At 38.4% G+C, this 21,834-nt stretch overlaps 1 protein-coding gene across 1 annotated transcript in view; it reads right to left on the reverse strand.

Moving 5' to 3' along the window:
- Positions 1-20,187, reverse strand: part of RNF17 (ring finger protein 17) — a 41,444-nt gene extending 21,257 nt beyond the window's left edge. The window contains exons 1-18 of the mRNA XM_015641347.1: positions 20,039-20,187; positions 19,572-19,650; positions 18,892-18,983; positions 18,156-18,214; positions 17,116-17,171; positions 15,745-15,844; positions 14,525-14,602; positions 13,018-13,115; positions 11,380-11,551; positions 9,963-10,039; positions 7,609-7,683; positions 6,344-6,435; positions 4,629-4,790; positions 3,846-4,038; positions 3,241-3,406; positions 1,723-1,913; positions 1,027-1,165; positions 415-568 (exon numbers count right to left, since the gene is read on the reverse strand). Coding sequence (XP_015496833.1) covers positions 415-568; positions 1,027-1,165; positions 1,723-1,913; positions 3,241-3,406; positions 3,846-4,038; positions 4,629-4,790; positions 6,344-6,435; positions 7,609-7,683; positions 9,963-10,039; positions 11,380-11,551; positions 13,018-13,115; positions 14,525-14,602; positions 15,745-15,844; positions 17,116-17,171; positions 18,156-18,214; positions 18,892-18,983; positions 19,572-19,645 — 1,978 coding nt within the window. The 5' untranslated portion in view covers positions 19,646-19,650; positions 20,039-20,187. The remainder of the gene's footprint in view (positions 1-414; positions 569-1,026; positions 1,166-1,722; positions 1,914-3,240; positions 3,407-3,845; positions 4,039-4,628; positions 4,791-6,343; positions 6,436-7,608; positions 7,684-9,962; positions 10,040-11,379; positions 11,552-13,017; positions 13,116-14,524; positions 14,603-15,744; positions 15,845-17,115; positions 17,172-18,155; positions 18,215-18,891; positions 18,984-19,571; positions 19,651-20,038) is intronic.
- Between the last annotated feature and the right edge of the window lie 1,647 nt (positions 20,188-21,834).

Consider the following 21,834-nt stretch of genomic DNA (forward strand, 5'->3'; position numbering starts at 1 on the left):
CAGGCAACACAGACTCAGCATAAGCACAATCCCCCAACTCCCTTTGGAATTGTTATGGAGAATTATTAACCAGCACCAAATACACTCACAGGTTGGCTGGAACAGCCAAAGCTATGGTTCAAACCATAATAATAAGAGAAATACTACTTTAAATAATTATGTAACAGAGTGTCAATCTCTAGAAAATGGAATATGCTGCATCTCTGCTTAAAAAACAACAGGTGTATAAACCAGTCTATTAACAGAAAAGAGTATGAATTAGTAGTACTGACTTTATGAAGCTACCTAGTAGCACCATAATTCCTAGTAAAAATACTGGCTGGATGTTACTGCTCATATCCAGTGTGTAACTCTGACCTACCAGCACATCTGATTTTGCAACCTAGCATTAGAGAAAAAGAATCAATACTTCACCTATAATCTGTGCTCTATACCAATTCCCATCCTCCTGTCTTGCAATGCAGGCTTGACCTTCAACTGGGCAGAAAATTTCCAAGCTTTTACCATTCTCTTGTTTATATATTTGCTGAATTTTCTCTGGAAGAGCTAAAGATTCCACACTCTCTCTCTGAAATAGAAACAACAAAACACACATGCACAGCAGATGTTCCTTCTTAATGGCATTTTTTCTCTTTAAAGGGATAATTTTTTTCTAGTACTGTACTTTCCAGTCTTCCCTCCAGAATTAAAGTGGTCATGAATACATAAAGTGAATTACAGAGCCTAACAATTATTGAACAGTTCAATCACCATTCTAACCAGTAAAATACTGCACACCCACCAAGGAATTAATCATGTTACACAACTGACAAAAACTTTCTGGGATTTTAAGAATTCCTGGAATATACCTATGCTGAATCAAGGACTGTTGGAATTAATCTTACCTATTAACTCAAGGAATCCTATCACTGGTCAAGTGACAGAATTTAACAGAAGCTGTAGCTTATTTATTGCGGACTATAAATAGCTCAAAATTAAAATGTTTTTTTATACTTTCATCTAAATAGACTTCATTTCTAAACTTACCAGGCGGAGATAGAAATCACTCGGACTATTAATGTGACAAACCACAACTAAGACCTCTTCTCCTTCCTGTGGAATATTTGGTGGACTATAGTGTGAGTTGGTGCAATTTTCCAACTGATTGGGAAACTCTAATTTAAACCTAAAGTAAACCAAGTGAAATTTTGAATAAAGACAGTCAAAATTAACTGCAAATGAACCCTTTCAATTTCAAACTTTTCATTAAAAAAAACACAAAACAATCTTATAAAAATTACTTGATTCATACTTATATGTATAGCTTAAACTTTCCACCTTGCAGGGGGTGCAGCCAATTACCTGTAATGCTTCTCCCACTGCCTACCAGCGAAATCAAACAGATCTCAGGCACATTTCTGTATGGTTTTCTGTGAGAGACCAAGGGCTTCTCATTTAGCCCTTCTGTTATTTAAAATTCATACAGAAATAAGTATTTTGCCATTTTCTAAAATAAAGTTTCCTATTTAAATGAAGCTTGACTAGTGCAAATGAGTGTATCATGGTGCTTACTGGTGAAGGTAGAAAAAGGAAATCAACAGACACTGCTGAAGGTTAATATATCACACATTAATACACAGTACACTGCAAAAGCAACCAAACTAAGCAACCTTTATTTGGTAAGCATTATTCTGTTTTCAGTTACAGCACACAGGAGCATGAACCAAAGGAAGGCACACATACCTTGCCAAATCTAAGAAAACCAATGCATCCTTGAGAGACAGTGGGATGTTACTGTTTATTTCATTAAATGGAGGTTTTCTCAAATCCACAATGAGAACACCATCCTCTTCTCTGAACACCACCATTGAAACAACTTTATTATTTACCATTTCTAAAAATTTTGTCTTTGCCTCGTCTCCCCAACCTTCATCCTGTATTAGAAAGAAAAAGTTACTGAGGATGTCAGAGAACATTAAAACAAAAAATACAAACTGCAATTAAAAATAAGATAAAATAAATGCAAGGAAGAAAGCACAGATGCATCTGAACAGATTAAATACTGAACATGGTCAGACTTGTCTAGTCCATAGCCAGGACAGCACTGAACAGAACTCTTATTATGGATTGGTACCTGTATTAAACTGTATAAAACTGAGTCAGATCAAAGAATTGCAGTCTCCATCATGTTTCTTCTGAAGATCCCCTCAGATTGTTTTAATACAAAAACCAGAATTGTCTTATCTGTTTCATTTCATGACTTTCCCATGAACTGAGAGAGATGAAATGTAAGTTTATCTTCTTGTGTCTTTACACAAATGCACAACGTGATTTTGATCAATTTACACATTACTGCTCTCCACAGCATCCTGTGTAACGTTTTACCTATCTTGAAAAAGCATGACTGAATTATTTCTCTGGGATCAAGATAATGCATTTCTTGTTTGATACTGCAACTCTGTGCTTTTTAGGCACAGAAAAAAATGAAAATGCACATAAGGAAGGCATTTTACCTACCCTTGTGAAAACTGTCCCAGAACTGGCCTATTTAAAGATATTTCAGTCAACATCAGACTGGTAAAAACCCCTCAAGACTGACCAACAGTTTGTACTGTCAAGTGCACAGCTGTATTGGACTTAGTTAATTTTCATGTGAATGTGGCAAGAATAAAACAAGCCTAATAAAAAGTGAATACTGAAAAAAATAACACTGAAATATATATGCTTTTTTTGGTAATGGATTAAAGGTTGACAGTACTTTACTTGTGGTTATACTGAAAGAGAATAAATAACACTTTACAATAATAACAAAAAAATTTTAAGTAACAAGTGCAATCCCTGAAGAGATGCTGTTAAAATTTTTTAAGAAGCCATTTATTCTTTGTTTGGATGACTTCAGAAAGTTACTATTTGCATAGTTATCAGACGGACACAAAATAAGAGGTTCAATTTCGAAATTAATTTTTCAACTTCACAAAAGAACATGTCTAAAGTATGAGCAGTGAGATTTACACATGAAATATACATTTGTAGTCTCAAGCTTTTTAAGACAGACTGCTATAAGCTCTTGTTTCTATTCCAATGAAAGCAATGCAACACATCCTTTTACAAGAGAATTTAACTTAAAAAAATATACACCTGGTATTCTTGAGTTTCCTTCTGTTTATACTGGAATAAGATAATTTTAAATTACATATTTAAATTCTTTAACAGAGATCTTATGATTAAGTTTCTAAAATACTTCAAGCAGTTTGTACTTACTTCATTTTTCGGAACTACATCCTTCAGTGAACACCGTACTGCTAAAGGAGGAACGGCTGCAAGCTCTGCCTCAATGTGCTGGTCAGGTTTCCTCAGAAACAGACAAATGTCATGGGTTTCAATAGTTTGCAGAGTAGAAGAATCAGGCCTTTCAGTGGGATCACATCTAATGGCAATGGGAATAAATACAGCACTAGCTTAAAAGCAAAAAAAAAAAACCCAACCCAAACACCTGAAATCCCCCAAACCCCAGACTTTAATTTTAAGTTATTATTGCAGTAATTGGCATAATGTCATGTCGATAAAACAGAATTTTAAAGTCTCACTAAAATGCATTTTTCAAAATCATTTAGTACTTACCTGCTCCCTTTTACAACTCAAGTCTCAGTTAAATATTTTAATGTATGCAGGCTTGTACACTTGTGCACTTAAATACAGTGCCACTTTTTCTGAGGGGAATATGCATGAAGAAAATACCAGAGCCACTTGGGTGTCTGGATATCCACCTGTGTGAAGGTGAGGAAGGACTTGTTTCTCCAAAGAGAACCTGAATAACAACAGTCAAAGACAACTACAGACAAAAACCTCTCTCTTCATAAACATACCCTGAGAAAACCAGAACCACAGAGCTTCCAAAGTCAATCAGGAATACTTTCAGCAATGCAACATCACACACTTTGTATCTTACTGGACCACAAGGCTTCTTCCTCTGATTTTTACTTTCTACAGGAATTAGTTCAGTTATAGTTCCACGGCTCCACATTCCAGTTTCCTTACTCTTAATGAAAGTTCTAGCACCTACATGGAAGCAAATACAAAAGAACTAAATTCAATATTTTAAATTATTTCACACAAACTATAATGACATTTCTGCATAATGCTCCCCTGCTCCCATCCTCTACACAGGTAGTGAAAGTGCTACTGCTACAATAAAGACACAAAGACAGTAAAAGCCTAGTCTCCATAGCCACCAGAAGTTCCCTTCACATTCACTTACACAGTATCTTTAAGGCTGGCAGGCGTTTGACTTGTATCAAGAAGTCATGTCTGCCAAACTTTCTATAGCTCTGTGTTAAGTGGCAAAAACCCCACTGAAATATAAAGTTACTACATGCTTTTCATCAGTTTTCTGAACACATTATGTGGAAGTGGATAAGATTACCAACACGTGAGTTAGGATATAATTTTAATCATTTAAGAATGTATTACTGTATTTAATTTTGATTTCTAGAATGTTTTCTACTCAGTCAGTGAACTTCATAAGGACTGTTTTATTACATAAAGGAGTGGAGGGGGAGGAGAGAAAAAAGAAAGAATATGATACTAAGGAAGGTATATTGCAAGGTAGTATTTTAAGCTGTGTAGACCTTTAGAAATTAACCATTTACCTAGTTCCAAAATGTCTGAAGGCAAGAGATAGGAACTCTTACTACAGCAGAAGTTTTCCAATTTCTTCTGCAAAGCAAATGCTTCTTTCTTCTGTGAATATCTCCGAATATAGAAATGGCATGGATTTATAACATGGCTTACAAACACTAATTCTGTCAAACCTGAGTAAGACATAACACAAATTATCAAATACCCTCCAAGTGACTCCAACAGGTATTATTAGGCATATGACTGAATTTATGTTGCATTAATCATGGTAACATTACCTGAAACAGATTTTAATCCGACAAGTCTGCTCATGCTTGTTTCAAACTATTACCATGTTTGCTTCCTGATGAAATTGTTCTTTTCAGCTACCTCTGCCTTATGCTACCCTCCAAAACAAAAAGCTGTCTCACAAAGTGGTAGTCTGAATTTAAATGAGTAATTCAATTTTTATTCCCTCTAACAAAGACATAGAAAGCTTCTAGAAAGCAAATTAGAAATTAAGACTCCTACCTTTAAGAACAGGTATGCTAAGCACTTTCCTATAGTTACTCAGTTCATGAAGAACAAAGAACTAGCCAAGAAATCACCCTATGTAAACCAGGACTCAAGACTAAGCATCTAAATCCTCTGTACTGCAGGTACCTCCCTCCATTAGGGATACAAAAGACAGGTTTCTCTTTCTGAAGCTACTCAACAAAGGCTGTTAATGGGCCAGACAGTTTTAGAAGCCCCACAACCCAAGTCTTAGAAGAGCATTTTATACCACAAAGCTTCCTGCCAAGAGTGGACATCACAATCTAGATTGAATGTCATCCACATGAATGATCAGGGCACACCAACCAGACAGATTAGCAACATCCTGGAGCACTGCCACCTCTGAACTGCAACACGCTATGGGTGAAAGACTACACAGAACCTGGCATCTGAAACAATCTGAGAAGGTATCTGGGTATAGACAGTTTATCCAAGTTTAGGAAATGCTGCATCTAAAACAGAGGCAAGATTTCTCTTGGCCATTTCCAGTGTATAAACTGGTATCTGAACAAAAGGTATGAATGACTTAAAAGATTTCCCCAACAAAGATACAGCCTCTTTTGGATCACTCCTGGTCACCATTTCCAAAGAGTGATGAGTCAGCTTATTAAGGCTGGAAAACACCTCTAAGACCCTGAGCAGCTCCTGCACATCAGCCTGGCATGCTCTGCTGGACTTCCTTCTGTGTGACAGTGACTTGCAGTACTGCAGGGTCCAATGCTGGACCAGATTCAGTCTTAACAGAGGGGAAGGATTCCTTCATGGACCCATCAGCTATACTCTTAGCAGCACAATCCAGGGAAAACCTGACAAACCGAGGAACTTGATTGTTCCTGCCAAATATGGCCTGGGAGAAGATTCAAGAAGCTGAGGTAACTGACAGAAAACAATTCTCCAGAAGCCAATGACAGAAACTCTGAGGGGACTACAATAATCACAAGTCAGAGTAAATCATCGTAGCAGACAGTACTTTCCACACTCTTTGAGAGAGATTGTGATAAAAGTTTTCAATAAGCTCAACAGGTGAACAAAAAAATACCCAAAAGAATTGAAACAGACACCATTAAAGAACTTGTATGAGCCAAACATAATAATACAAAATATAAAAATACACACAGCATAATACAAGACTCAAAAATAAGATCACACTCAACAATGGAACACTGAAAGCATGAGGTACTAAGACTCTTGCCTTCCAAGTCCTCTTCAAGTATTTCTTCTATTATGACATCAGGTGTTTCTTCCTGGTCATCAAGGATATGAATGTCTTGTCCTTTATCTTCACTATATTTGGGAAAAAATTTATTTAGAAACAAATTAACATAACTCAATCTGTTTCCAGAAAAGCACAAGTCAGAGCAAAGGTTTTATTGAGAATGTATCACTATGTTGAAAAATGCCTCATAAGAGCTCCTAGAAATAAACTGAATTCAATTTTTTAATACAAAGACAAAAAACCCCCAGTAACATAACTCCTGAATTCTAGAAAGAATTGTCACAGACACAGTACATACGCTTGGACACAGCTTACTGCAAGAGCTACCCCCCACCTAGATGATCAGAGATCACAAGTACAAATATAAACTATTTGAAAAAAATGTTCACAATGTGGTAAGATAGCTCATGTTGAAAACAAAAGGCAGATGCTTTTGTACTAACATATACAACTCAGTCTCATATGTAGGATTTTCAAATATTACAGTATGCAATAAGCCGTTTTTAGCATATTCAGTGTTAACTACAACAGTCCTAAAAGGAACTCCATTCCATTTTTTCAAGCATTAGTCAAGGACTACAGAAAACAAACAAACCAACAAGAAACAACAAACAAAAAATCCTAATAAAACAAAAGCAATTGTAGTTTTAAAAACAGAAGGGTTTTCTTTGTTAATACTAAGAAATTTCTTTTGACATTTGACACAATCAGTATTTAGACTGGAAATACTACTAATTTTAGTACTAGCGGTTCATTTTAGAGATTAATTTGCACTTACATGCAGTTTTATGTGCTGAAATTATTAATATCTCTATTGCATGTACTACAAACATAGTAGACACAGCACTCATGCAACATGGTTTAGTGGTTGCTTTGGCAGTTTTAGGCTTACAGTTGGACTCAATGATCTTTTCCAGCCTAACTGGTTCTATTATTGAATCACTTAATGCTAACTGAAGTTGAAAAGCACACAGCATAAAATAAAATCTGGATAACTGAAGTGATTCAGCAAAATATACTAGGGCAAAACACTAGTAAAACCAAAATATCAGAACTGAAACACAAACTGGACTGACTGGAATGGTGATTGAAATACCAGCATATAAAGATCTGCTTTGCTTCAATATACTCTTAGAATTCCATAAGCACCTACAGTTTTTTGTATTTGATCTCAAATAAATACTTAACCACTAGAACAGGTACATTACTGTACCTATTCTCTTTCATTAAAAAATACTTACTTCCCTGTTGTTCTCCATTTAATCTCACCCAAATTTTCTAACGAAGATGAAATCTCCAAAGTGTTCAGAAACAATCTCAAGAGAACAGAACAAATATTATAGAAGGTGACAAGAATACCTAAATCATTTTGACAGTTTTAGATCTATGGTGTTTTTCAGCACAATATTCATGGAGGGGCAAAGTAAGAGATAATTACCTACTCCAGTTTATTTCTTCCTACAAAAACCAGATTTGGCTGCTCATTTATCTTCATGTTCATACTTAAAAACTCTTGTCTTAAGCTTTCTCCCTCATGCAGAGAGTACTGCAACATTCACTCAGTTTTCACATCTATAATCAGTTTAGTTCAATGCATTATTCTGCACAGAGACAAAGAATTTTCTTTTCTTTGTAAAGAACAAAACCATAACTCAAGTCCAAAATACATGGTTCTGTTGACTGCTACACTATCAACTATTTTCTTTACCAATGAAAACCAGAAAGATATTTTAAACATTTTTACGTTTAGGTTAATGGAACTGTGAGTATAACTTAAATAAATGCCTTAGTTTTTCTATCCAGTTTTAATCAATGAAAACTGAAAGGAAAATAAAATTGAACAGCATTCCATCCTTCCTTCCCACTGCCCCTTCAGGAACCTATCCACTCTTTCTTCTACAGTGTTTTATGTCTACAGCATGTGCCTCAGCATCTATGCACCTGCTACTTGTAATTTTTTTCACCTTTGGTGCAATTTTGGAGTTGCACAAGGTACGTAACACCTTTATATTTATCCTTCAACAGGTCTCCTTTGTCCCCTGTTCAGCTGAAGTTCTTAAAAAGTCTTCCAATGCAAAAAAAAATAATTGGATTTTGTCATGTTTCAGCTTTCTTTTAAGCTGGGAGAATTTAGCATTGTGCATTTAAACACACTTCTCTGAATTTGTGGTGACTTGGAAGGTAGGGCCCAAGTTTTCTTGAAGAGGACTTTATAGATTAGTTTATCCAGACTCTAACTCAAGAACTCAATTTACATGACAGGAAGGTACCCAATTTCTGCCTTGCATTGGAACCACCCACCCAGGGATTAGCTGAGGCACCATCCCTGGAGCTACGTGGCTAAGAGAGCTGGGGCTGTTCGGCCTGGAGAAGGCAAGGCACCAGGAAAACCTTACAGCATCTTCTAGAAAGACAGGAACAAATTTTCTGGTAGAGCCTCCTGCAGCAGTTTAAAACCATTAGCCCTTGACCTAAGGGAATGTCAAGTCAGACTAGATAAAAGGAAGTTTTTACAGAAGAGTGGTGAAACAGCAGAACAAGAGGCTTGGAGAGGTGGTAAATGCCCCATTCCTGGAAAGGTTAAAGGTTTAAGCTCAGATTGGATGGGGCTCTGAGCAACCTCATCTAGCTAAGGATGCCTTTGTTCACTGGAGAACACTTGGACTACACAAACTGTGAAAGTCCCTCTCAAACCAAACCATTCTATGATTTTGTGATTTGAAAGACATGCAAACATTACACTTAAACACGTGGCAGAGGTGGAGCTGGCAGTGTTAGGCTAATGGTTGGACCCAGTGATCCTAGTAGTCTTCCAATCTCAATGATTCTGTGATCCCACAAAAATTGTTTGCGTTTAGCACACAAATAATCAACTTGCTAAGCTTCATTCTCTCTGTGCCAATCAGAATCATATTCCCCCCACTGTATTCCCAGAGTGGTTCCACATCCTGAAATATAGCTGGATCCCCAAGATGTTCCAAAGTAGCACCGTCTTTTTTCTGTCCTTCCATCATTTTTGAGAGTGGCCTTTATACACAGGAACTGCAGGACTCTTGACCAGCCTTATGACCAAGTTGCATAGGGTCAGGTGTACCTCAGCTGTGATCTACTATTTTACTCATTTCTACTACAGAAATCATCAGTCACTTCCAGTGAGAACAGCATGGCAACTGGAATTTTCCTTACCTTTCTTCAGAAATCAGTAAAGCAAAGAGCATTTAAGCATTTCTGACCTGAAGGTCAGAAACTGATTCATTAAAAAAATAATTCAGCCATTATTCTCCCAATTTATTTCTACTTTTAAGGGAAGGAGAATTTTAGAAGTGGCAGAAGTCTATCAATGATTTTTAAAATGCATGTGTATTTGTCTACACAGCAGCAAATTCTAAGTGCTTCTCTCTGATGCCTCACATGAAGGGTGTTGCCTGTTATTCCTAATTTAATACTTATGTCTGAAGTAGTACTTTTTCAGTCAACTGAAAAAAGTGAAGAAGCTCCATTTCTGCTGCTTAACTGTTACATGAACAGTTTCTGTAATTTAGGTAACCAGTGCCTCCTTTTATGTTTCTGTATATCTCTCACTCCAATTATTTACCTTGAAAGTATTTTTTCCTTTAAATTCTTCACTCTTGAGAGCTCAGCCTCAACTGGAAGTTTCAAGTCATAAATAATCTGAAATTAAGAAATACAATCTTAGCTTTCATTATACAGAAAGTAGATTATACAGACACCTATTATCTATAGCATGACACCTTGAATTTTATGGTAAAAACCCTAAGAGTTCAGACGACAGCTAATTCTTAAATATGTCTTCTTGCCTTACAAAGACTTAATGGTTGAGATTCTTTAATCTAAGCATATAAACAGAAACAAAAGTCATGTATTTCCTTTGTTTCAACATCTAATGAGAAAGTGACCTCTAAGTATAAAGGCAGGCCTATGAGAGGAGTGTCACGGCTGCCAGTTCCCAAAAAAATCACACTGGTAAGGTGGAAGTAAATGACAGAAAAAAAGGAAAGATTAGATGTCTTTTCTGGGTCAGAAGACCCAGTTTCTTCATATGGAAAGTGACAAATAGATGCAGGTAGATGATTCTGAAAAGCACATTTTTTCAAAGAATGAAAAGACGAATTATTCATTCTTTTTCTCAACACAAGAACTACAAAGGCTTCAAAATAAATAACTGGGTGGCACATTTTGAAAGAACATAGGAAGCTATTTTACACAAACCTCATCTTAAATAATAAAAGGTGAAACTGACTGACACTACCTATGCCCAAGTACATATAATGCACGTATGTACATACCCATGCACACCATCACAAGCTTTACAGTGACATTAAAGAAGACGTTCCACAAGCTTATGACAGAATAAGGTAATGTTTATTCAGTGTAATGAGCCTGATGTAACCTACTGATACTAAAACCCTTGACCTTCAGCCTCCCAGATTCTCGGATGCTTTCTCCAAATATCTTTCCTCCCCATTGCCAGAGACAGAGGACTTTACAAGATGGACCTTTGCTCTGATACAGTGTGGCAGCTAGCATGGGTTTCCAAGAACGGCAGATATGATGGGGAAAAGGAATGGAAGTAAAGGCCTGGGACCAAAAGGATCAAGTGAGTGTGGCTATGAATTCTGGACTAGTTCAGTTGGAGAGAAGGTTATAGAGCTCTGGAATGATTAAAGTTTAAAAAACTGAACTGATCCAAACACCACCCTTCACCTGAACAGCACTGTGACAGTTTTCCTATCCTCCCCCCGCCATTTCCTGTTTCAGATGCTGAACCCTTCAAGGCAAGAACCACCTTTTTTTGCTTTACATCAGTCACAAGACTGTAACCTGTGACCAAGACCAAATACAAATTCTGTGTCTATGAAAAGGCAGGGTAAGAATGTAATACCCCAAAAATGTCACTACTGAAGTCAGCAAACTGAGACCATAAACTTTCAATCTAAATGTGAATATATTCCTTAAAAATAAATTATTTCACAGTGCAAGAATGTTACTACCTGAGCAAGATCACAGCAGTTTCTTAGAGAATGTGAAAATTTTAATTCCTTTGCTGTCCTAATGGCACCAATCAAGTGCTGCTTCTTCTCTTCGATGGCTTCCTTAGCTTCTGCAACACTAGAACTGTAGTTGTTGACGTTCTCCTTTAATTCTGCAAACAATTTCTTTTTCCTGTGTTAAAAACGTTACTTTTCAGAATTTAATATGCACTCAGCTGCACAGACTCAAATGTGAACTGTAACACACAGCTGCCAGCCACAAAATACAAAGTGGATACACCTCCCACACAAGGATCATCTTCCCCAGTGTGAAGTAGGGGCATGGGAAACAAACTTTGTTATTAGAGGAACCACAAAGTTAAAGAATTCACACTGATAAAATATTTATTAATTAAATATTAGGAGCACTCCTCCATTTCAGCCTCCTAATATTTCCAAACACATCCAACTGAAAAATAAACAGTTGGGTCTTACAATTCATTCTACTAAGATTAAGACTGAAGACTAACACCCCCCTGAGGCTCTTCTGAAAACCTGAGCTTTAACACCTCTCTCCCCTCAATCTGAAGATGTAAGTATTTGTAAAAATCAGAAATGGAGTGTCATTGGTCTTCTATCAGGTTGAAAATGTGCAGAAAGTCAATTTAAAAAGCCCTGCTATGTGGTGGTGTGTTTTATTGTTAAATTGTTTATTTATACCAATGGCTGCCCCAACGGTTTCCCCCTGAAATGGAGTGGTTCCAACCTAAGTTCTCCCCACCTTATCCTATGTCACTCACCCCAAAGTCCTTCCCTAATTTCCAGAAGGGTCCATGTCAATCCCCCCTTCTTCCAATCACCCCAGGTTTCTGGTTGCCCATCATTGTAAACCCTGCCTTTTGTTCTAGACCCTTCCCTGCCCATCTCCAAACCTTTGAGGCCCCATTGGCCTATATGACTGATCCTCTCCACCCCCCTCACTCCGGTTGGTCCCTGTGCTGTAACCCCCTCCCCTTGTTCCTCCCTATTAGGCTCACTATTGGTTGATGATTTGTACCCGACTCTTGCTCCTCCCCTGTATATTAGTTGCTGTAGTCCTGACTCTTTTTTGTCTTTTGGTCCCCGACTCCTCTGGAGAATAAACCCTCTGGACTTGATACCAAAGACCCCTCCTTTTCTTTTACTCTGGTCCTTGGCACTACCTCTGCAAACCGTAGAGCATTGTGCCTTAGTCCACAGCTCCTGAGCAAGCTGCACCCCAGCCTGCCTTGCTTTCTGGGGGCAGCCCACTCTTGTTGCTGTGGCCACAGCTGGCCAGACTGAAGGATCAGGTGCAGCAACACTGCTATTCCTGCTGTTACAATTTATCATCCACAAATAACAGTATTAAAAAAGCTCAAAACTGAGCTTTTTCAGGAAATCAGTATTATGACTAGTGTTTGTTATTTTTTAAGAGCAGAGACAGCATAAACCAGTGTTTCCCGGCCATGCAAACCAGCTCCAAGATGCCACAATAAAAGGGTAAAAATGAAAGACTGGTACTATGAAATACTGCTATGAGAAAATTCTAAACAAAAATCTAGTCATTCACCTTAGAAAAAGGTTTGTGATTAAAAGTAACTCACCTGTGCCATGCTACTAAAGAAACTGAATTACTACCTTGACAGAAGAGTAATAAGTTCATCAAGTGTTCTATCTGCAGCTTCTGTAATTTCGTCTTTTTTATGCTTTACTTTTAACTCCAGGTATTCCAGCACCTATTTTGTTCAGTATGAATAAACATGCATTATTTTATTATTCTCACAATACTACATCTTTTAAAATTCAGAACAGAAGCAGTAGGACCGTGATGGATATCCCAGCATATAGAGTGACATTAAACCACTTATAGCTCATTACAACCCTCTCTTTTCTCTAACTTGGAGTCAGCTGGCACTGTTTGAATCCTCCTCAACTGAAGCTCTTGGGTCTATGAGGCAAGAAACAGATCCTGGGCCTGCTGTCTCACTTTCATTACCTGACATTCAAACAGCACCATACACAGATAACAGCATGCTGAGATTTCCACTGTTTTTTAGAACTCATTGTGAGCACAAAGGAAAAATTTTTTAAAAAAAATTCTTCCTCTGGCTAAACATCAGTTTTGTTTACAGTTACATTTAATGAAGAGACTACAGGAAAATATCTCAATAGCGCAATACCACTTTGGCAGTGTCTCAGTCTCTGCTGAAAAGCTGCTGCAGAACCACAGTCATACCCATGGGTTATTTTTTTATATTATAGCAGCTGAAATGGAAAGTTGCCACAAGATTCTATTAGTGTATGAGTTAGGAATTCAGCATAGCTTTGCTTAACAGAAAGACTGGCCATTAGAAAGGGAATGGAGAACTGAAGACTAACACCCCCCCCCCCTTGAGGCTCTTCTGAAAACCTGAGCTCAGTGACACTTCAGACCACAGTCAAGAGAACTAAGCTTTTGAAACATTAAGTACTTCATTACTGTGTATCTTACCAGTAAAATGCAAACAGATGGCAAAGAGAACTGAAAGATTTTCTACAGCACATGTAAGAAGAGTTAAAGTATAAATAAATTAATTATCACTGATAAAGGTCAAAAGTGACTCAATAAGACCAATTAACAGCATTATCTGGTATTTAAGGTTTCTTCCTATGTTTTATACTGTGCTTATAAATGTATTACTTGGTTTACATTTTTTCTGCACATTCTGGTGCATATTTTATTTCTGTTGCATTCATAACATTTTTTCCACCTTTAAACGCAGAAAGAGACACACTAGAATTAAAATTCAGAGTGGCTGCTAGAGCAAAAACAAAAGCTGACTTTTACCCTGATCCAAGGAAACACAAATTTTGTACTTTGACTGGCTTACATTGGTTCTGCTAAATGTATGTATTGACCTATTAACTTTAAATAATGCACGGGCTCGTGTACTCCTTTTCAGACTACTTTTCAGGCTGTAGCCTGGACTTTAAGGCTGTGTATTCACAGAAATAACATGAACAGTTCAAAGACAAAACAGATTATCAAAACAAAGGAAGGAAAAGCACATATAAATAGAGAGTTAATGTGAGTATTCACAACAAAAGCCTTCAGCCCAGGAGAGGATTTATCATTTCATGATTTATTTAGCTGATTTTCACCCACCTTGCTCGCATCATGGAAGTGGCCAAGATTACTAACAGCTATGCCCAAGGCTTCATCAATATCTTGCCCAGTGTAATCCTGAGGAAAGGTTTGCCAATGAACAAAAAAAGTTGTTTACACAACTGAAAGACAAGATGGTCTACAGCAATTTACCATTTTGACAGAGGCATTTGATGTGGGTGACTGATGAGCTATGTGAAGACAATTAGCAGCTCCACAATGACCATCAGGCACAAAATACTTGGCTCACCTGAATTTCAATGAGAACATTTACACTGTAGTATTTCTGAAAGAGATTCTAAATTTGGATTTTTTTTAACAATTTAATTGCATACTCACATACAAAAACCAAATTAAAACAGTACATGAAAAAATAAGAAAATAAAGTTACTAATACAGAGAAAAAAAAACATGGAAGATTGAAGAATGGGAATACTGCAGCCTAGAACAAAAGTAAAATATTTAGGAATATCACTTGGGGAAACCCCCCACTAAAAATGTAGCTAGCTCCCAGTATTTTGCTGATACAAGAAAACCATTTTCAAACTTTAATGGGCACTGTAACAAAACTACCTAAGCAATCACATCAGACATTTGCAAGTTATGATTTTTTTCAAGGTCAGTGTACAGGAAAATCTCTACAGAAGAAAACATGATTGGCAGTGGATATATAGTTCCTTTAAAATACCCACAGTGGATATATAGCTACTTATAGATCACTTTAAAATATCCACAGTTTAAGTTCTCCTGGTCTAAAACTTCATAAACCCCATTTAGAAAGATGAGGTTAAGAAATTTAATAGAATTTTAAAAGAGATATCCATTTGTCCAACAGCCTTGTTGCCCTGAATTACTGTTTTAAGGAGGTGAGCATGAGCCTTGCAGATGCTCCAAATTTATAAACAAATAAAGAAGTCCCCATCTCAAATGTTGTGACACCTGGGGTATCTTTTAAGAAAAGCTGAATTCAAAATACATCATTTCACAGCAGCTGGACAGAACTAACAGTCTGCAGCTATGATCTCATGGGGGCGTTGTGTCTGAGCTGCACTTCTCTGTCAAGTTATTTTATGAATACTGTAGCTGCACATCCATACCATAAGACAGAACAATAGCATGCAACTGTTAAGGCTGCAGGGTTTTTCGTTTTACAAAGTGCACTATTAACTATGTGCGTACAAAACCAAGTGAGAATATAAGGAAATTCCATGTTAACACACCATATCGGATAATGGAGCTAGAGCTGATCCATCACTCAGCCCACCATTGGAAGAGAATGGGTGCTGAACGTTTTTCTCTTTGGTATTGTGACTGAAGGACCTGCAAACAAAAACCTTTTAAGAAAAGACCTATGCATTTTAAATAAAGTATCAAGCTTCCTACAAATACTTTACACAAGTATTTCAGAATCATTAAATAAGTATACACACACCTACTTGTGTAACAGATTAATTCACATATACAGCAGATACGCTATTTTCCAAAACAACAAACAAAAATCTGCTTTTTACTATAACCCCCTTAAAAGTAGCTATTTTTCATTTGACAATTTTGGCAAGGCTGAACAAAACTTTAGTAGCTGGTAGTGATTCTTATCCTCACTGAGAGTAAATGCATACCTATGAACATTCCAGGATTCATTTCTCAGTTGTTACTGTTAAAATCTTTAGAATACATAACCAATGACATCAAAATCATTTACTGGCAACCTGTTAGGAAGGCTCTTAAATACTATTGTATGATGACCCACAGCTGCTCTTCTACAACAGCTGACAAGACTGCCACAAAAGCAGTCTGCATAAACCAGCCTTATTCCAGGAAGGAAGCCTTGTGTTGCTCTTCCTGGGTTCAGTTTGCTGTGTCTGACCAACGGTGAGAGCATCTGGAGAACACTGCTGCAGAGACTGACAGCCACACATGAAAACTTGCACTTTGGGCAAGGTTAGCTGTGTGTGTTACATGCACCAAACTCAGAAGATAAATTTCCTACATCTTCCTTTCAGAACAGTTTCCTTATGCAACAGACCTGAAAGAATTATCTAGGACTATCCTTATTTGCATGAACACTAATCTTCACAACAATAACACTGCAGGGGGAAGATACCTACTTTAAGACTTCCTTTAGGTTCACAATGACCGGGCAAATAAACAAGTGAGTGTAATTTTGATTTGTCAATACCACAGAATATTGCTGGCATCTGATCTTTACATAGTTGTGACTGGTTATTGAAACAGAAGGAGCAATAGGATCAGCAGGTGGTGGGGGGAAGGAAGCAGTCCTTCCTACCACAGCCTGGAATTTCAGCAAATCTCCCTCCCTCTGAACCCTCGTCAGCCATCTACCACAGGTGCTTAAAACTTTCATATGTTTTCAAGCCAAACCAATTTGTTTTTTGCTGCCTCTTAGTGAAACAATATTTGTACTCAATGTGTTCCCACAGTATTGGGCACTCATACGAACAATGTGTTAGTGAAGTTTAAAGAACACATTAAAAAAATCAGACCAAGGAAAATGTCTGGAATCACATACTTGGCCAAGTCTTCCCTCAGGCTGCCATTTAAAGACATGAAAAAATTTAATCAAGGTTTACCTTGCTCGTCTTTCCAAGCTGCTGCCAAACAGCCCAAGTTTCAAGTCCGCTGTGTTCTAAATTCAGAGGGAAAAAGGAAAACATGTTCAACCACAGGGTTACAGCCAAATCCCAGGAACAGGTATTCTATAAATCTGTTTTCACCTTCAGTATTCACCCCTGCCACCATTTCAATTACACCAAGCTTCAAAGTAAGTGCTGTTGAATTGTACAAGGGGAGGTCTAAGGAAAGAGCTCCCAAGTAGAACATCTGTAGCTATCAGTGCGCCTCTGTGATAAATAAAAAGCATTCCTAGTAAAAGGAATCCTGACTTACTGTTTGCACTTAGTATTTTCCCCATTATTATGCAAAACTTGTAACATACTGGATTCCTGAACCAGATTCTTCAGTGTACCTTTTCAATTAAAGGTCCTTTAATTAAGCCTTTCAAGGCTTAATCGCAGGGCTGAATTGCCGAAGATCTGATTAATTTAGATTTTGCAATAAATAAACCTGAACTTCATAAGAAAAAAAGAGATATTTCATGTTTGTCCAAAACATAAATTTCTATGAAACAATGGCACTACCATGTTGTAACACACAAGAGTCATGCACAAGGCATTTTTTTTAGATGCAGAAACAAAACCTCAGAACTTGCACACAACTGGGCAGAGCGAAGCTGGGTTTTTTTTTAGTATCTTTTAAGTCTTTCGAACTTAAAAAGTGTCAGAAAATGTAGATACTTATGAGCTGTTTCCTTGCACACTGTGTGCATGCAGGAGCATTGAACAGATCTGGCAATATGCAGCACTACTGAGAATTGTAAAAATCTGCCTCTCGAAACCCAGGCTCTGGACATCTGACATGCACTACACAGCAACACTGTGTGACAAGAAGTGCACTTGCTGGGGATGTAGGTGGCCATAAAGCACAGACCCTGAGCTCAGAGAGGACCTGAGCCTGCTTTTATCTCTCTCAATGAAAATTCACAAGATCCTGTAATATCGCTACTCCACACCTCCACAGTGACTATTGAACGGAAAGCTTTAGATCAACTTACTTTTGGAGAAGAGAAACAAAACAAATCAGTCTCTTCATCCTTCCCATCACCATGCAACACTGTAAAAGCAAGCACAGAAAAATCCACTCCTGTAGGGCATCCTAATCCATAAGACAACAGGAATACACCATCACCAGAGTAGTCTTCTAAATAGTATTCAGCAAGTCAACAGGAATTAGGGCCCTAACTTTTTTTAATAAGAGAATTTAAGAGCTACAAATAGAAATGCAGACAGAGATAGATATAAAACTTAGCTGAGAATTACAAAGACTGATTTATGTGTAACGATTAGGGCATTATCTGTTATCCTTAGCTATGGATGTTACTACATTCAGCACAGGATAATCATATGGAAAGAATAAAGACAAAAAACGCCACACATTCAAAAGCATAGTTAAGTACAGGAAAAAAAAATCACTTCAGACACACCCAAAAATACTACACCATCCCATACAATTTTTCAACTCTTGGAAAAAAGTTACTCATGCAGAAACACTGAGGAAAATGAGGTTTCTTTTAGAACAAACTTGTCCATCACCTTGTCAAGAAAAGAAGCAGGAGAGGAATCAAAAGAATTGATTATTCTTGTTAACTACTGAGTAAGTAGCAAATAAACAATATGTTAATCAAAGCTAACAGCCCATCTACTATCCTTAAAGACCATATAAAATAAAAATTAACAGTGAGCAGTGCACACAATAAAACTGCTGGAAATAAAAAGATCCAAAAGCCTTACCTTCTGCACTGAAAGCTTTTGACATATGACACAAATCGCCATTTCTCTGATGTGGTTCTGTAAAATCCTCCTCTAGTAGCTTAGCAGATTGCCTTCAGAGATAAAAGTAAAGATTTAGGATCATCAGGAATATTAGTAAGAAATAAATTGTGACTTCCAGCTCTTTTACAGCTAAGCTCATCCACTTTTACCAAATGACATTATAAAGAAGCTGCAGTTAACAAAACACACGACAAAAATATTTGTTACCTTCTCTTAACTGGGGAAGTACTTTAGTTTTGTGACAGTGAATTCATCATACATAAAGGTAATACTACAGCTGTTAGGCACGCAGTATTTCAGGTAACTAGAACCAGCATGAATAAATTGTTATGTAATCAGTTTTAATCACATTAATTCAAGTTATTTAAAACACACTGAATAAATCAATACAGACCAATATGATGTAGTATCTTACAGCGTACCAAGTTGAATTTAAAATGTCTCCCTCCATGAACTTACTCCGAATACTGAAACTTTTCACAAACTGAGTATTTTACTCAGGTACATAACACAGAAAAATAGAGCCATAGTGTTGCAGAACACAGACATTACTTTGTACATTTTCTCAATTCCATTTCCTGATGATTACGCTGTCAGAGCTTAAAAATATTAAAGCCACCATCTCAAAATTCACGTACCTCACACCTTTCATTCTACTTCTAGGAAGTTCTTTATTACTCTCATCCAACAAGAACTCTTCCATTCTACTCATGGTGCCTAACATTAAAAAAAAAAAAAAAAAAGACAAATTCTTTACAACACAGCCCAGGTCATCACTTGAGCCAGCACAGCAGGTTCACATCATTTTGTGAAGACCGAAATAGAAATTATAGACGCAAAAATATTACTACGCATACACCTGTCTTCCTTGAAAAGCAAATCTAAACGCAACAGAGCAGCAGCCTGCTCTGCACGCCGACCCACCTGCCTAGCACATGAGGAAACACCGCTACTGCTCTCCCAACCTCCCTCATGACCGCGGCTCCTCAACAACAGGATGATTCCTCCTTACTGCAATTATCTCCGTAACCACTCCCCGCCTGCAAGCCACCCCACGGACAGACCCCGACTACCCTTCCTTTGGGACTGCCCCCGCGCCCCGCACCTTCTGTGGTTTCTTTGGTTGTTTCTTGTTTGGCTGGTGCCCGAGAGGAGCCCTCTCTCCCCGCGGTGCCGGCAGGGACGCGCGGCTCCGGAGCGCGGCTGCCGCTCGCGCCGCCTCACCGAGCCCTCGTGCGCCAAGATGGCGGCGGACCCGGGGCGCCCCTTGTGACGGCCGCAGCCAATGGCGGGCGGGCGTGCAGGGCGGGGCGGCCGCGCCCGGCCGGGTCCCGCCGCCAGGGCCCCGCCGGGCTGAGGCGCTGCCTCGCAGAGATTGCGTTCCCGGCTCTCCGGGGTGGGACAGCGGTCAGCTGGCGATCCGTCACGTAGCTAGGCCCTCGCTACCTCACCAGTGGGATCGGGGGGAAAACTGGGAGAGTAAAAGGTAGAAATCCCGCGGGGTGAGGTTAAGGCGGTTTAATAGAGAAAGCAAAAACCACGCACACAAGCAAAGCAAGACAAGGGATGAATTAACTGCTTTCCTTGGGCAGGCAGGTGTTCAGCCATTCTCAGGAGAGCAGGGCCCCATCACACACAGCGGTAACTTGGGAAGACAAAAGCCATGACTCCAGACATCCCGCCTTCCTCTTTCTTCCCCCCTCTTTGTACACAGAGCATGATATCAGATGGTCTGGAATGTCCCTTTGGTCAGCTGGGGTCACCTGTCCTGGCTGTGTCCCCTCCCAACCTCTGATGCACCCCCAGCTTTCCTCACCAGCATGTTGGTACAATATAAAAACAGAAAGGCTTTGGCTCTGTGTAAGCCCTGCTCAGCAATAACAAAAACATCTCTGTGTTATCCGTGCTCTGCTCAGCACAAATCCGAAACACAGCCCCATACCACCCACTGTCAAGGAAATTAATGCTCCTCCAGCCAAAACCAGAGCACTTGTATTAGAAGCCATTAAGTCCATGCTTTGGGATTACTTTATTCTACATGCGTTCTCACTACTTGCAGAAGAAGTAAGAGGTATTTTTGCAGTGTTTTGCCACTCATGTTTTGGCTGTCACAAATGTAGCATGATACTTCCCAGCTATCTGTTTAATCAGCTCTAGTGAAATACAGTTAAGTTTTAAAATTAAAAAAAACATTGATTTTCCTCTGCTGATGTCCAGGTGTTAAAAAGATAAGTTTCTTTTTGGTAGAACTGCCCTATTAAAGTTTTGGGCTTGACATGCACAGGAGAAGGTTACCAAAAGCTTATCAAGGTTACCCAAACTTATCAAGAAGGACATACCACTGATAGTGGGCACAGGGAATGCTGAAACACAAACCTTACCTCAAGGTTTTTTTAATAACAGGGTGTACTGCAGTTGGTGTGGCCAAGGCAAACAGTGTTTGTGCGGAAAAAAGCCAAAAGAGGAGAGATTACAGTCCTATCTGCTGAAGGGGCAGGAGAAGAGTTTCAGGAGTGATGAGGAGGAAAACATGAAGAAAGGAACAGTGAAGTTCAAAAATTATGTAATTCTATGGACCGTGGTCTCATCCACTTTTTGGTAAAACACCCAAATCAAACAAGTTTTCATGGGTTTTTTATCTACACTTGAATGAGCCTGATCTGTGTGTGAGGGGTGGAACTTTCCAGAAGTTATCTTCAAACTGATTTCCCTTGTAAATAATTTCCCTCAGATGGGAAAACATTAATCATCTCTCTATGTGACCCATAAGAACTAAACCCCCTTCTCCTGCTTTGTGAATACCAGTGGCCTTTCTGATTCTCCTGCCACTTTTTGCAATGAAGCTAAAATCTCAGGTGTTTTCTCAACATGTATTTAGATTTGGAAATTGCTTCCTCTACT

This window comes from Parus major, chromosome 1 (genome assembly GCF_001522545.3).
Source record: "Parus major isolate Abel chromosome 1, Parus_major1.1, whole genome shotgun sequence".
NCBI lineage: Eukaryota > Metazoa > Chordata > Aves > Passeriformes > Paridae > Parus > Parus major.